At 38.0% G+C, this 16,854-nt stretch overlaps 1 protein-coding gene across 2 annotated transcripts; it reads left to right on the forward strand.

The window, feature by feature from the left end:
* Positions 1-1,049: 1,049 nt before the first annotated feature.
* vill (villin-like) lies at positions 1,050-16,691 on the forward strand. 2 transcript variants are annotated; one of them, XM_032550915.1, is made up of 20 exons: positions 1,050-1,220; positions 3,485-3,523; positions 8,679-8,762; positions 8,867-8,941; positions 9,049-9,248; positions 9,559-9,667; positions 9,919-10,029; positions 10,117-10,322; positions 10,432-10,510; positions 10,599-10,697; positions 10,809-10,962; positions 11,467-11,567; positions 11,680-11,817; positions 11,924-12,082; positions 12,271-12,450; positions 12,577-12,722; positions 12,849-12,993; positions 13,097-13,285; positions 15,037-15,297; positions 16,400-16,622. In XM_032550915.1, exons 3-20 carry the CDS (start codon positions 8,691-8,693, stop codon positions 16,511-16,513), a joined length of 2,538 nt encoding a protein of 845 aa, XP_032406806.1. In that variant the 5' UTR covers positions 1,050-1,220; positions 3,485-3,523; positions 8,679-8,690; the 3' UTR covers positions 16,514-16,622. The 2 variants fall into 2 exon arrangements, with proteins under 2 accessions (XP_032406806.1, XP_032406807.1); XM_032550916.1 differs by lacking the exon at positions 1,050-1,220 and having other exon boundaries at positions 3,393-3,523; positions 16,400-16,691.
* Positions 16,692-16,854: the final 163 nt, after the last annotated feature.

Here is a 16,854-nt window from a genome sequence, read left to right on the forward strand (position 1 = left end):
GGTACCAAATATGACATCATATGATAGTTTAGAATTTCATATAAATGATCATCGACTGGAATATTGACATATTTTTGCATTTTAAGCTTGTCCAAAAAATGGCCTTCGTACACAGGCCTCAATTTTTACAGTAAACATTCATGCCAATTTTGATTATACTTGCTTTCCTCAGGCTACAGGAACGAAGGTCTTATAATGTTCAATTAAACATGTGATAGCTAGTAACTATATGGAAACCTTAACCATTCCATATCAATGCTAATACTACCTCTAACATGCCATGTATCTTGTCTTGGCTCTAAGACTAAGTGATTTGTCATCTAGTATTCAACAGTAATGGTCTTCTGTTTTGGTTTATGAGTGAAAGCAGCTAAATAAACATGTGGGCTGAGGAGCAGAAACTGGAAAATGAATGTTAACAGCACAGCACAGTTTAGCTTTCTCCCGTAAGTAAGCTGACACCGCAGACTGTCCATTGCAGAGACTGGCACCTTCCTGGAGAGTCTGCTTTCAAATTGCACACATATTGCACAATTTAAGACAAATAATGCCTTTATCATGCCACAAGAATGTTAAATTTACACCGTATCTGCTGGAATGCAAAGCCATGACTTTTAAGGATTTCTTCATATCAAGTTATCGGTGTTGGTCACTCAAAGGGATCAAGTTTATTTGTTTGGTGTTTTTACATTGAAAATCAAACTATGTCGAAACTCAGCTGAAGCCAAAGAGAAAAGAAGTAAGAAAATACATAAATAAATAATGTATTAAAAAAAAAAACAATTAGTAGAAGTATAAATTTGATATAATCTCAATTTCTCAACAAAGTGAGGCAAACAGCTTCGTCCACTACATCATGACTTGTTTTAAAAGTCCCTTTAATTATAAACTTATCTTTCAGCAGGAACCTGCTGAGCTGTGTTGTCTGCAGGGTTCAGTCGCATGCAGTTGCATTAATTGCACCATTATAAACCAGTTAATGTGCAACCAAGTCAAGATGTGGACTTTTGCCTTCCGCTTACGTTGCTGAGTTGCGCTGGTGGATTAAGCATTATACGGCTTATTGTTCAAGCCTGGACTGTTCCTGTTGTTGGTGTTTCCTTCTAGCCTTCAACTTTTCCCTTCAGATATGAAAGGGCCAAAGTTCATAAAGTGCAACTGATGTTAGATTTTGAATGGAGTTCAAGAGTGAATGAAGAAATGAGGTGCCATCACTGAAGGTAAGTGCAACTTTATTGAGATCAAGTTGATAACAATAATAGTTATGTAACAGTGAACTCTTTAGATTCCCTGTGAGGGACTGCGTTATCAATACGATGCTATTTCAATTAAAAATAAATGCAGTAGATGTACAGTATATCTGCAAGAAAGCATGAGGAAGTCTAATCTATGATTCATCTTTGATAGCTGTATAAAAGTAAAAGAACCTGACAGATTGTTCACATACTTTGAAAACAGGCAAAGCTGATCCATCAGTGGAATTAAAGAGCTTTTGCTTTTCACGTGTTGAAGTGGCCTGCCTTTGCAAAGTTAAATAAACTCTACGTAACAGCAGACATTTCTTGAAGTTTAAGATGAACCATTAAGCTTCTGTAACAATATTTTAAAGTTATTATTTGGCAAAGGACTAACATTTGTTCTTTGCAAAGTGTTTCACTCTGTTATCTCAAAGATTGTGCAAATACGTTTGGAGGCAAAGTGTGAATAAACCTCATGCTTTGCACGTGAACATAAACACCAATTTGCATGAATTTCCCTACGAAAACACACTGGCGGTTTCTGCACAACTGGCGTCCTGGGCTTGCTTCTCCATCTGCACCAAATGTAGACAAAGTAGACATTTTAATTTTTATAACAATGGTATACACAGGCATATAACCTTTAAGTTTTTTCTCACTTACTGACATTAAATCAGACTAAACATTTTATGGTCTAACTCAGTTTGGATTACTAAAATAATTCATGTTTACTGTCTACCAGAACAAAGAGAACAATTATATTTATATTACTTTCTTCAACATTTAGAACTATACATACACTTTTTTACATTTTCAATTAATGACTTGGGTTAAACCTTTAGGATTTCACCAGCCAATCACAGTTGTTTGCTAGAAGTTTAATCCATTTCTCTTGACAGAAACAATGTTCCTGCAGCATTGCAAACTTTTCAGCACTGTCCAGATTTTCTTTGGGAACTCAATATATGCTTGTTATGGCCTCTCTAACACATTGACTTTGTTGTCCTTAAGCCACTTTATAACTAATTTGGCAGTATGTGTAGGGTCTTTTTCTACTTGGAAGGTCCATTTGGGTCCAAACCTTAAATCCCCTTCATATTCTTTCCTCATAATGACAACAATTCTGTTTAGTGCACCAGTTCCTCCCATATCAAATGCCCCCACAATACAATGTTGTCACCTCCATGCTTCATAGTTGGCGTTTTGTTTTTAGGCTCACAACCCTCCAGCTTTTTCCTTCTAATATAACAATGGTTGTTGTTCAAGCACTTACATTTTAGCTTATTGGACAACAAGGCTTGTCTTCAAAAAGCCATAGTCTTTGTCCCCAAGTTTATTTGCAAACTGTGATTGCTTTTTTTCAGTTTTGGAACACTTACTTCTTCCTCCTTGAGTGGCCTTTCAGTCCTTGTCAGCACAAGACTCATTTTTCTGTTGATCATGAAACTCTATAACCAGATTCAGCCAGCATCTTCTCAGGGTTCACAAATTCTCTTAAAAAGGACCCAAAGCCTATCATCTTACAGAGCTTGCACTATGCATATAAGGGAAAGAGGATGCAGACTATAAATTTACTAGACCTACTAATCAAAATAGAAGACTTATTTTTGGATGGCCTGACATAGCGCTGGGTAACCCCCTGGTAGTATTGCACCCTAGGTGGAAACCATATTGTCCATATCCAAATCCACCATTGCTTTACAAGGACCATACATTTGTCAAGAAATCTGAAATTACTTCTCAAGTGACTCAGAGAATCTCTAATTCCTTGATTATGCCTTCAATAGCTCCTTGAGTCTGATTTCACTGCCTTAGAGGTGTAACACTTGTGCAATAATAAGCTTCATGGCCCCTGTAATTTCCCCCGTGTAGCTGAGAGCTGCTGTTAAACATTAACTCAACTCATAAAACCTTCTTAAAGCAAAAGCAGGAGTTTGAATCCAACTCAGTTGTGAACGTTCTTCCTTTAGCAAACTATAAATTATCATCATCAAACCACAAAATGGCAAACATCAGGTCAGGTTCTCCTCCTCCTTATTGTCATCTCTTGTGTGTAGGAGGTGGTGAGAGTAGGTGCATTTAATGTTGTCACAATGTAAATATCATGACAGGAAATTGCAGGTGTGGTTAAACCTGGGTGTGGACACAAATACATCAAACCCTCTCTGCTTCACACACACTGGTGGAAGGAAAGCCAACAGGAGATTAATAATACATAACTAAATTCACAAATCTGTTTTGATTAGGAGACATTGAGGTAATCGCCACATCCAGCAGATCACAAGGTAAGAGCAGTTCCTATGTTTTAAGTTTACCACTTGTTTAAACATATTTTTATTTGTTTTTATGATTTACTGCAGTTTGAAAAAAATACACTTTAAAATCACAGAAAATAGATAGATTGTTTTATTATTATTTTAAAGTCTTGTAATTAGCATTACATATTTGATTTGCTTGATTTGGAGACAGAAAAATTGGGATGGGTTTAATGCGTGGCATTGACAAAGCTCATTGTGTAGGCTGAGTGAAAAGACAGCGGCTGCTAATTGACTGGAAACCAGTCTTACCTGATGCCATGCTGCTCTCCTCTTTCAATCCGTTATTTGCTTTTTCTTCCCTGATGCTTGAGCAAAATGGATTTTCACCAGGAATTAGCTTTAACAAAAGTCTTCAACAACAATCCAGCTAATCAAATAATAGAGAGAATAGGAATTATTGTTTAGTTCTTCTTGCAGGTATCAGTCAAATGTTAAGTTATATGTAAACTAAGGGTGAATTAACTCTGAATAGATGTTCATATGAGCTGTAAGTACTATTGCTAGTATGTCAGTTCTTTATTTATGACTTGCATTTGTCCCATTTCTTAATTTTAGATCTGCTTAATGTGTCTTTTAGAATGACCCGGTTTAGTGCAATACTTCTCCTATTATTTAGTGTATTGTACAACCAACATATTTTAGTTTTATTTGCTAATTTGCATTCAACCAAAACTATCATTGCTTGCTAATTCAATTAAGGTTTATTCAAATGCTGGCAACTGACAACTAATGTCTTGTCAAGGGAATTTGCAAGATAAACATGTCCAATCCATATCCAGTTTATATATATTTAAATCCATCCATTATGATCTAATCAAATACCAAGCTACTAATGCAGTTATTTGTAGACACGTTCAATCCTTTTTCTAATATCTCTAATACAATACAGTCAATTTCCATTTTTGTTCCCATATTTAAAGATGTATGTTTAAGAAAGCCTTTCTAATTGTATCCAGTCAATGACTTTGCAGCAGCCCATTCTTTGGAGCAAGCATGTGGTCACAGTGGAAATGAAACCACTTTACAGAGCAATTTACAGAGCAAAAGACCTATTTTCTCTGAACACTGTCCATGAATTGATTGGAACTTTATTTGAATTGATAAACAGCCAGAGAAAACTTAAGCAGAAAGCCTGGAGCTCTGCTGCTGAAGATGACGTTGAATGATTGCATAAAGAAAGGCCTAAGGACATTAGGAGTAGTTCCAGACCTCATCCACTAGGCATGATTCAGCTGTTTTTTCATTCACCCCTGCACACCAACACAGCACATTCTATTAGAGGCCTGAATCCTTCAAATAAACTCCTTAAGAGTAATAAAGGCTGCAGACTCATGCTGCAAGTTGATACGAAGACAGTAAATCTGTGGTTTATGGTTAACATCACGGTTGTATTTTTGTATGATATCAGGTACATTTTGAAATATGCCTTAAATACTTTGCACTATCATTTCCATTTTTGGGGAAGGAGTTAGTCTGATGTCATAAACTACAGATAAATGTTCACGTGTTTGCTGAAAACCCAACCCTGAGAGATTAGCACACCATTTGAACTCAGTGTGAAAGGGCATCACTGCAGAGACAGAGTCCTTTGTAACAACAAGTCACTTTCAACAGAGTTTACATTAAAAAGATGTAGACTCTGTCTCCCCAATAAAAAACCCAATGAAGTGATGCATAAAATGCTACATTCCCAAGCATTTCTCCAGCCTGAGCCAAGCCCATGCACAGTCGCCTCACTATCAGGTCAGCCAATAGCAGAACTCTGTTAATATTAATGGTATGTTTTATTAAGATTCTGGTGGAGTACAGCTGGCCTGATCTATCTCACTTTAGTAATCAGCTGTGCAAGACATTGGAGACACTATCAGCGGTGTAATTCAAGATGTGTTTGGAAGTGCCTTTCAAAATGTCTCCTATCCATTCAACTTTTTCAGATTCTCTGTGTTACAACAACAAGCTTTATTGTACAAGCTTTAAATAGAAGTATATTCAGACTAGTGTTAATGAGGTGACTTCTGAAAGCAACTGGCTGTATTAGAATTAATAAAAAGATTTGTTTTATTATCATCATTTTATGCTTTACTTTTAAATTACATTTACTAATTTCATTGTTTGTTTTACCTTTTATTTATTTGTTGACAATAACCTATTTGTAGAAAAGAATGACGTCTGAAAATTACTCTTGCCCACTTGCAGAAATTAGCTGATTTCTTGCCTGTGTGCCAATGTTTTTATAAATCTACAAGATATCTACAGCTGCACAGACAGACAGTGTATATAATCAAAATGGCTTGAACAGTGTTACTAGGAGTGCCCATAGTTAACAACTTGTGTCCTCATTGCACTTCTCTTCGCTGCAAGTAAGAAGATTCAAAGACTCCAGCTCTCTTGTGATATCTGTCTTTGCTGATCCTTTTATCAAACAATTTCTGCAACATTTTCAGATTTTTGTTTGTAAAAAGAAATAATGAAATTTGTACATCTTTTTTCATTCTACTTCACATTTACAGAGAACCTTCTGTTGGTTCCTTGCATAAGATTTAAGTAAAATGTACTGAAGTTTGCGATCACGTGACAAAACCTGAAAAGGTTCACGGGGCATTAAAGCTTTTTCAAAGGCACTGTATCTGAGGATTAAATGAACCCAAAGCCTTTTTAGACACATGACAGTCAGACAACAAACTGATTATGCTCTGGCCCTTGTCATCCATTAAAAGTAGCACGACATCCCACTGAGTCATGCAGGGTGACAGCTGTACTCCTGTGTTCAGTGTTTGCTTATCACCGCTGTTGTTTCTGATCAGTAAAGCGGCTGTTAAAGCACAGCTGATTGCAGGACTTGCACGCTGCTTTGACTCCAGACTGACGCTCATTAGTGTAGCCACAGCTGCCTCGCTGTCAGTTATGTAATCTTTCAAAAATATCTTCTAGATATTTTAAAAATATCTTTTTCCACTGAAATGACGGAGAATATAAATCTTGAAAAGGTCTCATAAAAGTTTTGTGTTTTTCCCTTTCAGTATTTAATTGAGTTATGACTTACTGAGTTTTTCACCATTGTTAGTTTCAATATATGAATGTTACATATAGCTATCATATTGCACACATTTTAATATATTTTTATTAACAGAGAAGCTAGACAAACATTTCATTTTACTGATGTTTGCCATATGACACATGTCATATGACTTGTCATTCAGAATAAGCATCAGAATGAGGAAGAAAAGGTATTCAAGGTATTTTGAAGGTGGCATGCTTGCTGCCCACATGCAACCATTTCTTGGGTTTAAAAAGAACGGTCTGAAAAAAATGTTAAACAAAATGGCAGACTGGTTCAATATGACAGAAAGGTATCAGCAGCTCTAATAGTCACTCGTTACAATCAAGGTAATCAAAATAAAATCTTTGAAAGTACAGAGAAGCTTGAAGCAGATGGACTACAGCAGGAGAGAACCACACTAGGTGCCGCTTCTTTCAGCCAAAAGCAGGAAATTTCAATTTCAACAAAGTCCAACAAAACTCAACAGTGATAAATTGCAAAAATTTGACTTTACTTCAGCTGCAACATTCAGATCAGAATTTAGAGTAATAATTATGAAAATATGGATCTATTCTGTCATATATCAATATAATCTGGTTCATGTGTAATGATCTGGAGATATATCTCTGTGGCACAACCATTTCCCCTTTTGATCATCATTTAAACGCCTCACCCTAATTATGTGTTGTTGTTGTTGTTACTGACCATGTCTACCCAGCAGCAAAATGGAACATATTTCAACTTTTGCATCAGCTATAACTGGTTTCTTATATGTGAGAATATGATTACTGTACTCCAATGATTTCCACAGTCATTAAGTTTCAATCCAACAGAGTATTTTTGGGATGTGATCTGATGAGAACTGTATCCTGAATGTGCAGTTGGCAAAGCTGCATTAACTGTACGATGCATTCATGTCAACATGGACCAAAATCTTGATATTCCAGAAGAGTTTGGGTCATTTTACCATCAGAAGCTGATCCAACTGGCTAACATCAACTATTTGAAAGGTTTATAGCAATATAATTTTACAAGTGTCTTATGTGTCTTGAGTGGATATCATTAATGGATATATGGTATGATATGACATTTGAAGTGATTGTGTTCACTGACATTTTATGGGTAATCAGTTGAAGCAGAGAAGCTGATGATATGTACTGTAGATCCATTTTGAGTATTTAGCAGAACTTGATGGAGTTTAATTGGGGTGCCATCGTCGGTTTCACCCCTGAATACTTCGGACTTCACCATTGACTCGCGGTTCAGCGTTACCTTGGATGCCCACCATTTGCATGTTTGATGACATACAGGGAAAAAGACAGCTCTCAAACCCAACATTTAAAACTGTGGTGAGGCACACCAACCTCAATATTCGCAGCAAGGAGAAACAGAGCATGCGTTCAGGTCACTTCTGGTTGTGATTCATTTGTTGAGTCGTGAGCACGGAAATTTACTGAAGCAAATTAGGTCTGCAGGGCCATAGAGATGGTTCTGGGTTATTTTGCAATCTCCTGGAGAGTTTCTGTTCATAGTGACTGTCACTGTGGTTCACTAGAACCCAAAAGACTTAGAAATTACTTTTTAACCCATTCCAGAATGACAGATGTGGGCAGTATTGTTTTAAATTTATTCAGCTCTTTTAGCCTACTTCATGTTGTCAGGCAGGTTCTATTTGAGGGGTTTCTTGATTGTACATGTCTGGCAGTAATGCGACCTGAGTGTAGCTAGTGAGACTGATTGATCACAAAACTATATCAAGATTCAAGTTGATATATATTTTCAACTTTTAATACTGTCTTATATTATATTTATCTCATGTTAAAGTTTACAAAGACGTACAGGAGTTGTAACCATAAAATTCATTCCAAATGAAGACATTTATTGCTATAGTCAAGTGATTGTCATAGTTTAATTTAAATTAAGTTTATAACAATACAGTTATTCTTATACTGATTGTTTATTCAAAAATAATCTCCGGTAGGATTCCTTGTCATTATGGTCTGTAACTTATTTAAATCCTCTTTCATAAGTCACAAAATATTACTTTAGAGAGTCACTTTTTTCCTCTTGTGCTTTTTTTAGTTCACTGCAAAGATGAGCATCAAGGACAGAGATATGTTTGCAAACATCAATAGGAAGCCAGGCCTCCAGATATGGACCATCAATGTAAGGCAACTCCAAAAACATGAATAAGCATCTTCTAGTGCATTTCACAAAATATTGCAAGTGTTGCTTCCATGGGTTAAAGCGTTGTTGTTTTCTTTATACAGAAAATGCGGATGACTCCAGTTTCAACCAAGGCCTTCGGTAACTTCTTTGAGGGTGACTGTTACATTATTCTGAATGTGAGTATGGCACTGGTTGATTTAATTTAATGAGCACTGATAAGGTTACGTGTACAAATGTAAATCATTTACCCATGCGCCTTTATCAATTCCCAACTACAAACCAGATAAGCAAGAATATGGGTGTGGGAGAGTCAATCGACATCCACTATTGGATAGGACAGTCCTCCTCCCAGGATGAGCAGGGATCTGCAGCACTCTACGTCATGCAGCTGGATGAGTATCTGGGTGGAAGTCCAGTGCAGTACAGAGAGGCGCAGGGCTCCGAGTCACCAAAGTTCAGGAGCTACTTTAAAAATGGTCTGATGTAAGTTATAAAGTACACTTGCCTCAATGTTAAGGGGGGACTATAAGAAACCCAAAAGGTCACACACTTAACTATGTTACAATCTCCCTAAAACACGGTTTATACTGCTAATCGCTTTGTCTGAAATGTTTATGTTTTTCTATTTTGAGGAATGGCTCAAAAAAATCCAGTTCGTTCTCTCAGATTTTTTTCTTTTATGGTAGTAAAGAAGAAAAAACCAAATCAATCAAAAATCTTTGTGTCTTTACAACAAATGCAGCTTCAGGTTTGTTTTATTACAATGGAACTTTGGCCACTAATCTCTCCGCAGCTACAAGAAGGGTGGAGTGGCGTCAGGCTTTAATCATGTCGACACAAACGTCTACAACATCGTACGGCTGCTGCACGTCAAAGGGAGGAAGCATGTGTCAGCTGCAGAGGTTTGTAAAGAAGAATAGTTGTGGATATGAAAGGCATTATTACAGTCTATGTAGTACCTCCCACTACTGTTATCTAAGGCTTCGCACAGTCACACCAAAGAGGTGTTGATGCTCCTGGTTAACAGATTATAGCAGATTTGTTGTAGCTGTTACTGAAGGTGTTAATAAACTGAGCAAAGCTGTGATTGTGCCATATTGTAAAATTGTGTATTTCCATTTAAATTAATTTTAAACTCCATTTTTGTTTGCAGGTTGAGGTGTCCTGGAACAGCTTTAACAATGGAGATGTGTTTCTTCTGGACCTTGGGAAAACTATCATACAGTGGAATGGCCCTGAATGCGACAGGAGGGAAAAGCTCAAGGTATGAGCAAAAGTGCATTTAAAGCAGCTATTCTATTCTATTCTATTCTATTCTATTCTATTCTATTCTATTGCACTGTGTTTGCAGGCGGTGCTGCTGGCTCAGGACATCCGGGACAGGGAGCGTGGAGGTCGGGCTGACGTCGTCGTCGTGGAGGGAGCACGTGAGAAGGAGACACCAGAGCTGGTACAAATGATGGCCGATGTGCTCGGCAAAAGACCCAGCCAGCTGAAGAAGGCTGTTTCTGATGACAAACATGACCAGGAGCAGAACAACAGCGTCCGACTCTACCAGTAAGAACACAAATGTTTGATATTTTGTTCCACTGTTGCATCATGACTGTGATATTATTTCAGAGAATTATATTTCATATTTCCATACACTTCTCCTGTCTGTCAACAGTGTGTATGACAACGCTGGGAACGTAGTGATCCAAGAAGTGGCCATACAGCCTCTGACACAAGATCTGCTAAGCTCTGCTGTAACTACGTTTAATCCTTTTGAATTTTTCTTCTGGAGCCGTTTGTTAAAAAAATAGGACATTTTACATGTCATTATTTGTTTGTCAGGACTGTTATATTTTGGACAACAGTGGGTGTAATGTGATGGTGTGGAAGGGCAAAAAGGCCTCAAAGGATGAACGTCAAGAAGCTATGAAGAGAGCACTGGTATGAAACTAAAGATAATTCAAGACTAAATCTGAATTATGTCCCAGTCTTCATTATTATTTGTCTTTTGGAGCTCTGTAATTGAGACGTTTGCATTTTCTTTCTCACCAGAACTACATTAAAACCAAAAACTATCCATCCAGCACCAGTGTGGAGGTGATGAGTGAGGGAGGAGAGTCAGCCATGTTTAAGCACATGTTCAAAAACTGGAGGGAAAAAGGGCAAATTACTGGACTGGGTAACACCCACACTGTTGGAAAGATAGGTAATACCACCAATTCATAACGAATCTACTTACACTAAAAATGCAAGCCAGGCAGATTTTTTTTCACTTAGTTAAAAATTCGCCAATGCAAACTATAAAGAGCAAATGTTTTCCTGACACCATTTGTAAAACAGAAAATGAAAAAATAAAAGAGGTGAGAGCAGAGAAATAAAAGATGAGAGGAGGACAGAGTGCCAAGCCTTTTGGGTCCCCACAAATCATAGGAAAATAATCCTAGATATCCCTAAAATATTATTTAAACAACGTTAACTATTTTAGTACTGTGAAAGACGGGCCAAAATAGTTTTGTAATTTAACATAACATCAGTGAGTTTATGACTATCTTGGTTCATCTTTAAATCAATCAGCACTTTCAGGACACCTGTTTTTGTGTGCAATTTTGATTCATTTTTAATTTTACTTCAGATAATATTTTTACTAGTTGCAGATAACTAATTGAGTTCATTTTTTATTTGTTAACACATAATTTGGGTTATCATACAGCCAAGGTTGAGCAGGTAAAGTTTGATGTGATGGAGCTCCATGCTCACCCTGAGATGGCAGCAAAGCAGCACTTGGTTGATGATGGTTCAGGAGAAGTGAAGGTACAAAGTACACACTTTGATGTAACAATATAAAACCATTACAAGACCGTAGTCATACTATGACTGCCATAAAGAATAACTAAAATTTCAAGAATTACTTTCTCCCTTTCAGGTGTGGCGCATTGAGAATTTGGAGCTGGCTGAGGTCCAGCCAAATATGCACGGGCAGTTTTATGGAGGAGACTGCTACTTGGTGCTGTACACATACCGGGTGTCAAATAGAGAGCAGTACATACTCTACATGTGGCAGGTCAGTTTCATCAGAAAAGTTTTTCCCACTCTTTCTTCCTACCATACAAACAAACCTACAAACCCGCTCTTTGTGCTGATTTATTACCTTAAATCTTTTGCATCAGGGACGTCATGCTACCAAAGATGAGATCACAGCCTGCGCCTACCAGGCTGTTGCCGTTGACAATATGTACAATGGAGCCCCTGTCCAGGTCCGAGTGGTGATGGGAAAGGAGCCTCGCCACTTCCTGGCTATCTTCAAAGGAAAACTCATCATCTTTGAGGTGTGATTTGTACACTACTGTATACCAAATTAAGACCAGTAACATTGACAAGTCAAGGAGAAAGTTGTGGAGAGGTTTGAAGCAGGGTTATGTTATTAAACGTTATTCCGAACTGTGGATCTCAAATAACAATAATAGAAACACCCGCTGGTGTACAGGTGCAATAATAGTAATGTGTGTTTTTGCAGGGAGGAACAGGTCGGGCTGGAGCAGTCAGCCCTAACACCACCGCCAACCTCTTCCAGGTTAGAGGAACCTCTGAACTGAACACAAAGGCCATTGAAGTTCCAGCAAGGGCCTCATGTCTAAACAGCAATGACGTGTTCTTGCTGAGGACCCCTCAGAAATGCTATCTGTGGTATGGAAAGGTATGAATCCCATTCTAAAGCTGCAAAGCAAGCTTAACAATTACAATGGCATGTTGTTTAAAGTAAGAACCCTGCATTTTGCTCGACATGTGTTCTTATATTGGTGTAAATTGTGCATGTCGGTAGGGCTGCAGCGGAGATGAGAGGATGATGGCCACGGAAATGTCTGACCGCCTGTTTAGGCAGTATAAGGAGGTTGTGATGGAGGGCCAGGAGCCAGCTGAGTTCTGGATTGCTCTCGGGGGAAAGGCCCCCTATGCCAGCGACAAGAGGTCAACTAAGACAAAGCATTAAATTACAGAATTTAAGACGTTTTGTGTTTTTCTCCTCTGAAAACAATAAACTATCATATTATGTTTTTTAAAAAATGTAATTTAATCAACTCTTACTACATATAGACTGGAGCGAGAGAATCCACTTCACTCCCCCCGTCTGTTTGAGTGCTCAAACCAGACGGGTCGGTTCAGGATGACCGAGGTCTATAGCTTTGACCAGAGTGATCTGGACGAAGAGGACGTGATGCTGCTGGACACCTGGGAGGAGGTCAGAGGGCGGAGTTCCTGCAGATACACGCCATCAAACATACACTGTGAAGTACTGCACTTAGCCTCTCCATCTCATGTCCCCTTTATTTGCGTCTCTTCAGATTTTCTTGTGGGTTGGAAAGTTTGCCAATGAAACTGAGACCAAAGAGTCTTGGAACAGCGCACGCGATTACCTGAAGACACATCCAGCTGGCCGCGACCCTGACACAACCATCATCTTCGTGAAACAGGGAAATGAGCCTCTCACCTTTACTGGCTGGTTTAACGCATGGGATCCTTTCAAGTGGAGTGTAGGTTTACCTGGAGGTCACTCAAATCCATTAATGGTCAAAAATATACCGCAGACTTTTTGTATGAATGAATTTCAGACCCATTTTGGGGTTTTAGTGATGCGTTTGAGCTGATGTTTTTTTGTAAATATGGACACATCCGTTTGAATTAATTTTTTTTTTCCCAATCACAAAAGTAAAAACATACAAGCTCAATTATGTGCAGACTCTCCCTCCCTCCGCTATATTGTTAATTGTACCTTAGAAAGCTGAACATTGATTACAGCATTTTTGTTAACATTGACAAGCATCTGGCATTTCTGACTACATTTTTGACCAGTCTGCTTGGCAAGAAAACGATAGAGCTTGTTTAGATAGGTCAGATTCATGGCATGGACCCAGTTTTCAAACATAGTTCACCCATTTTCATTAATGTAGAAGTTGGGCTTTTGAAGGACTATTGAGGAAGGTTAATTCAATCCTTCAAAAACCGCTTTTATGTGTTATTTGGAGATCATTGTGCTTTTAGACTGTCACACCTAGATAGAAGGAAAATTGGGTATAATTTTCAGGAACAACCCAGGACTCAAGCCTAACGTGTTGTGAAAGATGCTTGAACACCAACATCACTGTCCCGTGAGCCCAAGACAAGGCAAATTTATCTGTATCGCTCATTTCAGCCAGGAGGCAATTCAAAGCCAATCTAACCTCAGTTAGACATCACCATAGACCAGATAATAGCCCCTGTCAAATGTAACATCTTCAAGCTTAATTAAAATTGTTCACATGGATGAGCCAGATGCGTCCAGGGAAAATGTATGGTCTTGCAAGACAGATTTAAGCAATTCAACCTCATAAGAAGAAGTGTGTTTGGAGCAGTTAAGATGAAGCTTTCAAATCTAACAATAGTTTAAGGGAATTACCTCAAACCAAGAACAAAACTAGTCCCAGACTGGATAAAGAATGGTCCTAATTCCTATTGTAGATATGTAGTCAAGGCTGAAGACTTGTGTATGTGCGAGGAAAAATAATCTATTAAACTGAGCTCTACCATTTCTAACAAGACGAGTTGAAGAATATTTACAAAAGGATCTTCTTAAACACTATAAAAAGAAAGGAGTTCTTCTTCAACTTTCTAATGGGAACATTCATCTAAATATTAGTGTGGGGGTGTAGTATAAATGACAGCCTGCATGTCGACCCTGGGTGAACTAGGAAAATATCCACAATAAATTCAAATGTGTACAAATGCATCATTAAAATCCCCAGATTAATTACATTCATGCCCACAATGAGTGTATGCAAACTTTTGCACCTTTTTAAATAGAATTACTAATAATAAATAAATAAAGCATGATTGAATAATTTACTATTTCTATTGCATTATCAAGCATGATTACAGAAAAAATTCCCAGATTTCAGATGAGTGGGATAAATAATCTTGTATGAGCGAATCATTTCAGAAATCAGACAGCACACCTGCTCCTGCATGGATGATTTGATGTCTTATTTATTGATGAGGAGCGTTCTGCATGCCGACTAATTCCTTAATCAAAGCTGATTTTCTCAAAAGGGGGGAAACTCCTACGAGGATTAAAAAAAAAAAAAGCTGAATGATGCAGCATCTATCTCTGAGATGACTGTAGTAAGTGATTGACTGATCACAATCTTGATCCTGATTTACTTCCTGTGCTAATATTACTGATCCAACATCTGATTTTAATGCCTCTATTCGGCCAGTTTTTCTTTATTTATTTTGTTTTTATTTGAAGGAGATGAATGCCGGCAGCTTAAATAAAGGCATTGACACAACAGACTTTGGAGGCTACAGTGCTCCCGGAGGGCCCACAAGCACATTTCCAATGTACAGGCCCCACGGAGGGATGATGTCACCCAAGTCCACCACTCCCACCAGCCCATTCAAAGGCACCTACTCCCCAGCTGGTAGTAGTGGGATGTCTGTGGACGCTAAGCTGCTCATTAATGTACCTGCTAGTGAGCTTCCAGAGGGAGTGGACCCCAGCCAGCGAGAGGTGGGTTTGGAGAAAATAGTAAAATGTTTGATTATGAATGAATTAGTGAGAAGGTCAAACAGATATTAACTCAAGAACACACTGGGGTGTTGATTGAACATATGAAGTTAAAATGTTATTTAAAATCACAAAAATCAAGTGTACGTACTGTACATACATATGTGGAATCTGGGAATTTCGGGAAAACCAAGAGTCAAAAGTTAGAGAACAAAGAACAGCTTTATTTCGCTTGCAAGCGGAGAGAGCACTGATCGGTAACACTGTCGGAGCAACTCTGACTACATCACACAGAATGTCAGATTTTATTTAGGTGGAGCAAGACAATTCCTGGACGCTAAACGATCAATACCCTCTTAGAAGAAAGAGGAAGTAGGTGAAGTTTCAGTCAAACAGACATCTTAGATGAGACATCATGACATTGTACTAACCACAAATCATCTTTGTACAGAGTAGTCAGCACAAATGTACAGTATTTCCAATAGATGTTTCTCATTTCGCACGCTAAGTTCAATAGTTCAAGCCACAGAAGTGTGAGAACTATTTCTTCGTCAGCAGCTAGATGTCTATACATAAAATAACTTGTTGAACTCTGCAGAATGTGGTCAGCGCTTCCTGTCCAAACAATTTCCTGAAACTGGAAAATGCAGGTGCAGCTCTGAACAGGAGAACAACTTCACCTTTAATAACTAAGATATATGATAAAATGTAAGAATTGGATGAATAAGCTGGTTAGTAAAAGTAATAACAGTGTGAATAATTATTTTACTTAACACATATTTTTGTAATTTTTCCACATGTTTGTGCACTGTGTGCATGGGAATGTCAGCATGGATCTACTGTGCTAGGAACATGGCGTATCGTGTCTTTTTTTTTTAACCATATGAGGATGGTTGGTTGTTTTTCTGTATCGTTAATCCTATTCCTCCTGTTTCTATCAAATTTTATTTCTAATTTTATCACATCTACCCATGATGTAATTATTGTGACATACTTTATTCAGCTATGATTGTTGTAAATGTTCTATATAGACCTTGACTATTGTAATAACACATTGTGACCAGTAGGGTTCAGCCTAACTGTGTCCTAACCTCTCTTCTGACAGGACTACCTGTCTGACGAGGATTTTGAAAACCTGCTCGGTGTAAGTCGGTCTGAGTTCCTGGGTATGCCCCAATGGCGTCAGATCGACCTGAAGAAAAAGGCAGGACTCTTCTAGGAAGGATTTATCTTCTGGATTACACGGAAGCGGCGTTAGACCGGTCCGTCCAAGATACCGAGAAATCCAAGTTAACGACGGTTTGTTGCCATTGTTGACAGAAGCAGGAGCAGCAGCAGCGATTTATTCGAATAACTTATTCACTTAAATGTTTTCGACCATTTAACAAGCTCGGGTGATTCATAAAGAAAAATCTACGTATAAACTGATTGACTTTTTGGTATTTAATAAATGTGCTCTTCTTTTAAAAGCATTCAAATGTGCTCAAGCTGATCACCTAATAAAAATGTATTTGCTCTTACCATGAATCAAAACGTAACAAATAAAGAGAAAACCACCAC

This window comes from Xiphophorus hellerii, chromosome 21 (genome assembly GCF_003331165.1).
Source record: "Xiphophorus hellerii strain 12219 chromosome 21, Xiphophorus_hellerii-4.1, whole genome shotgun sequence".
NCBI lineage: Eukaryota > Metazoa > Chordata > Actinopteri > Cyprinodontiformes > Poeciliidae > Xiphophorus > Xiphophorus hellerii.

Bases quoted from the DNA above. Each gene is read 5' to 3' on its own strand.
- vill (XM_032550915.1), top strand. From the start codon at position 8,691: ATGAGCATCAAGGACAGAGATATGTTTGCAAACATCAATAGGAAGCCA. The intron at 10,030-10,116 runs GTATGAGCAAAA...CTGTGTTTGCAG, and splicing joins ACAGGAGGGAAAAGCTCAAG to GCGGTGCTGCTGGCTCAGGA. The intron at 12,994-13,096 runs GTCAGAGGGCGG...GCGTCTCTTCAG, and splicing joins TGCTGGACACCTGGGAGGAG to ATTTTCTTGTGGGTTGGAAA.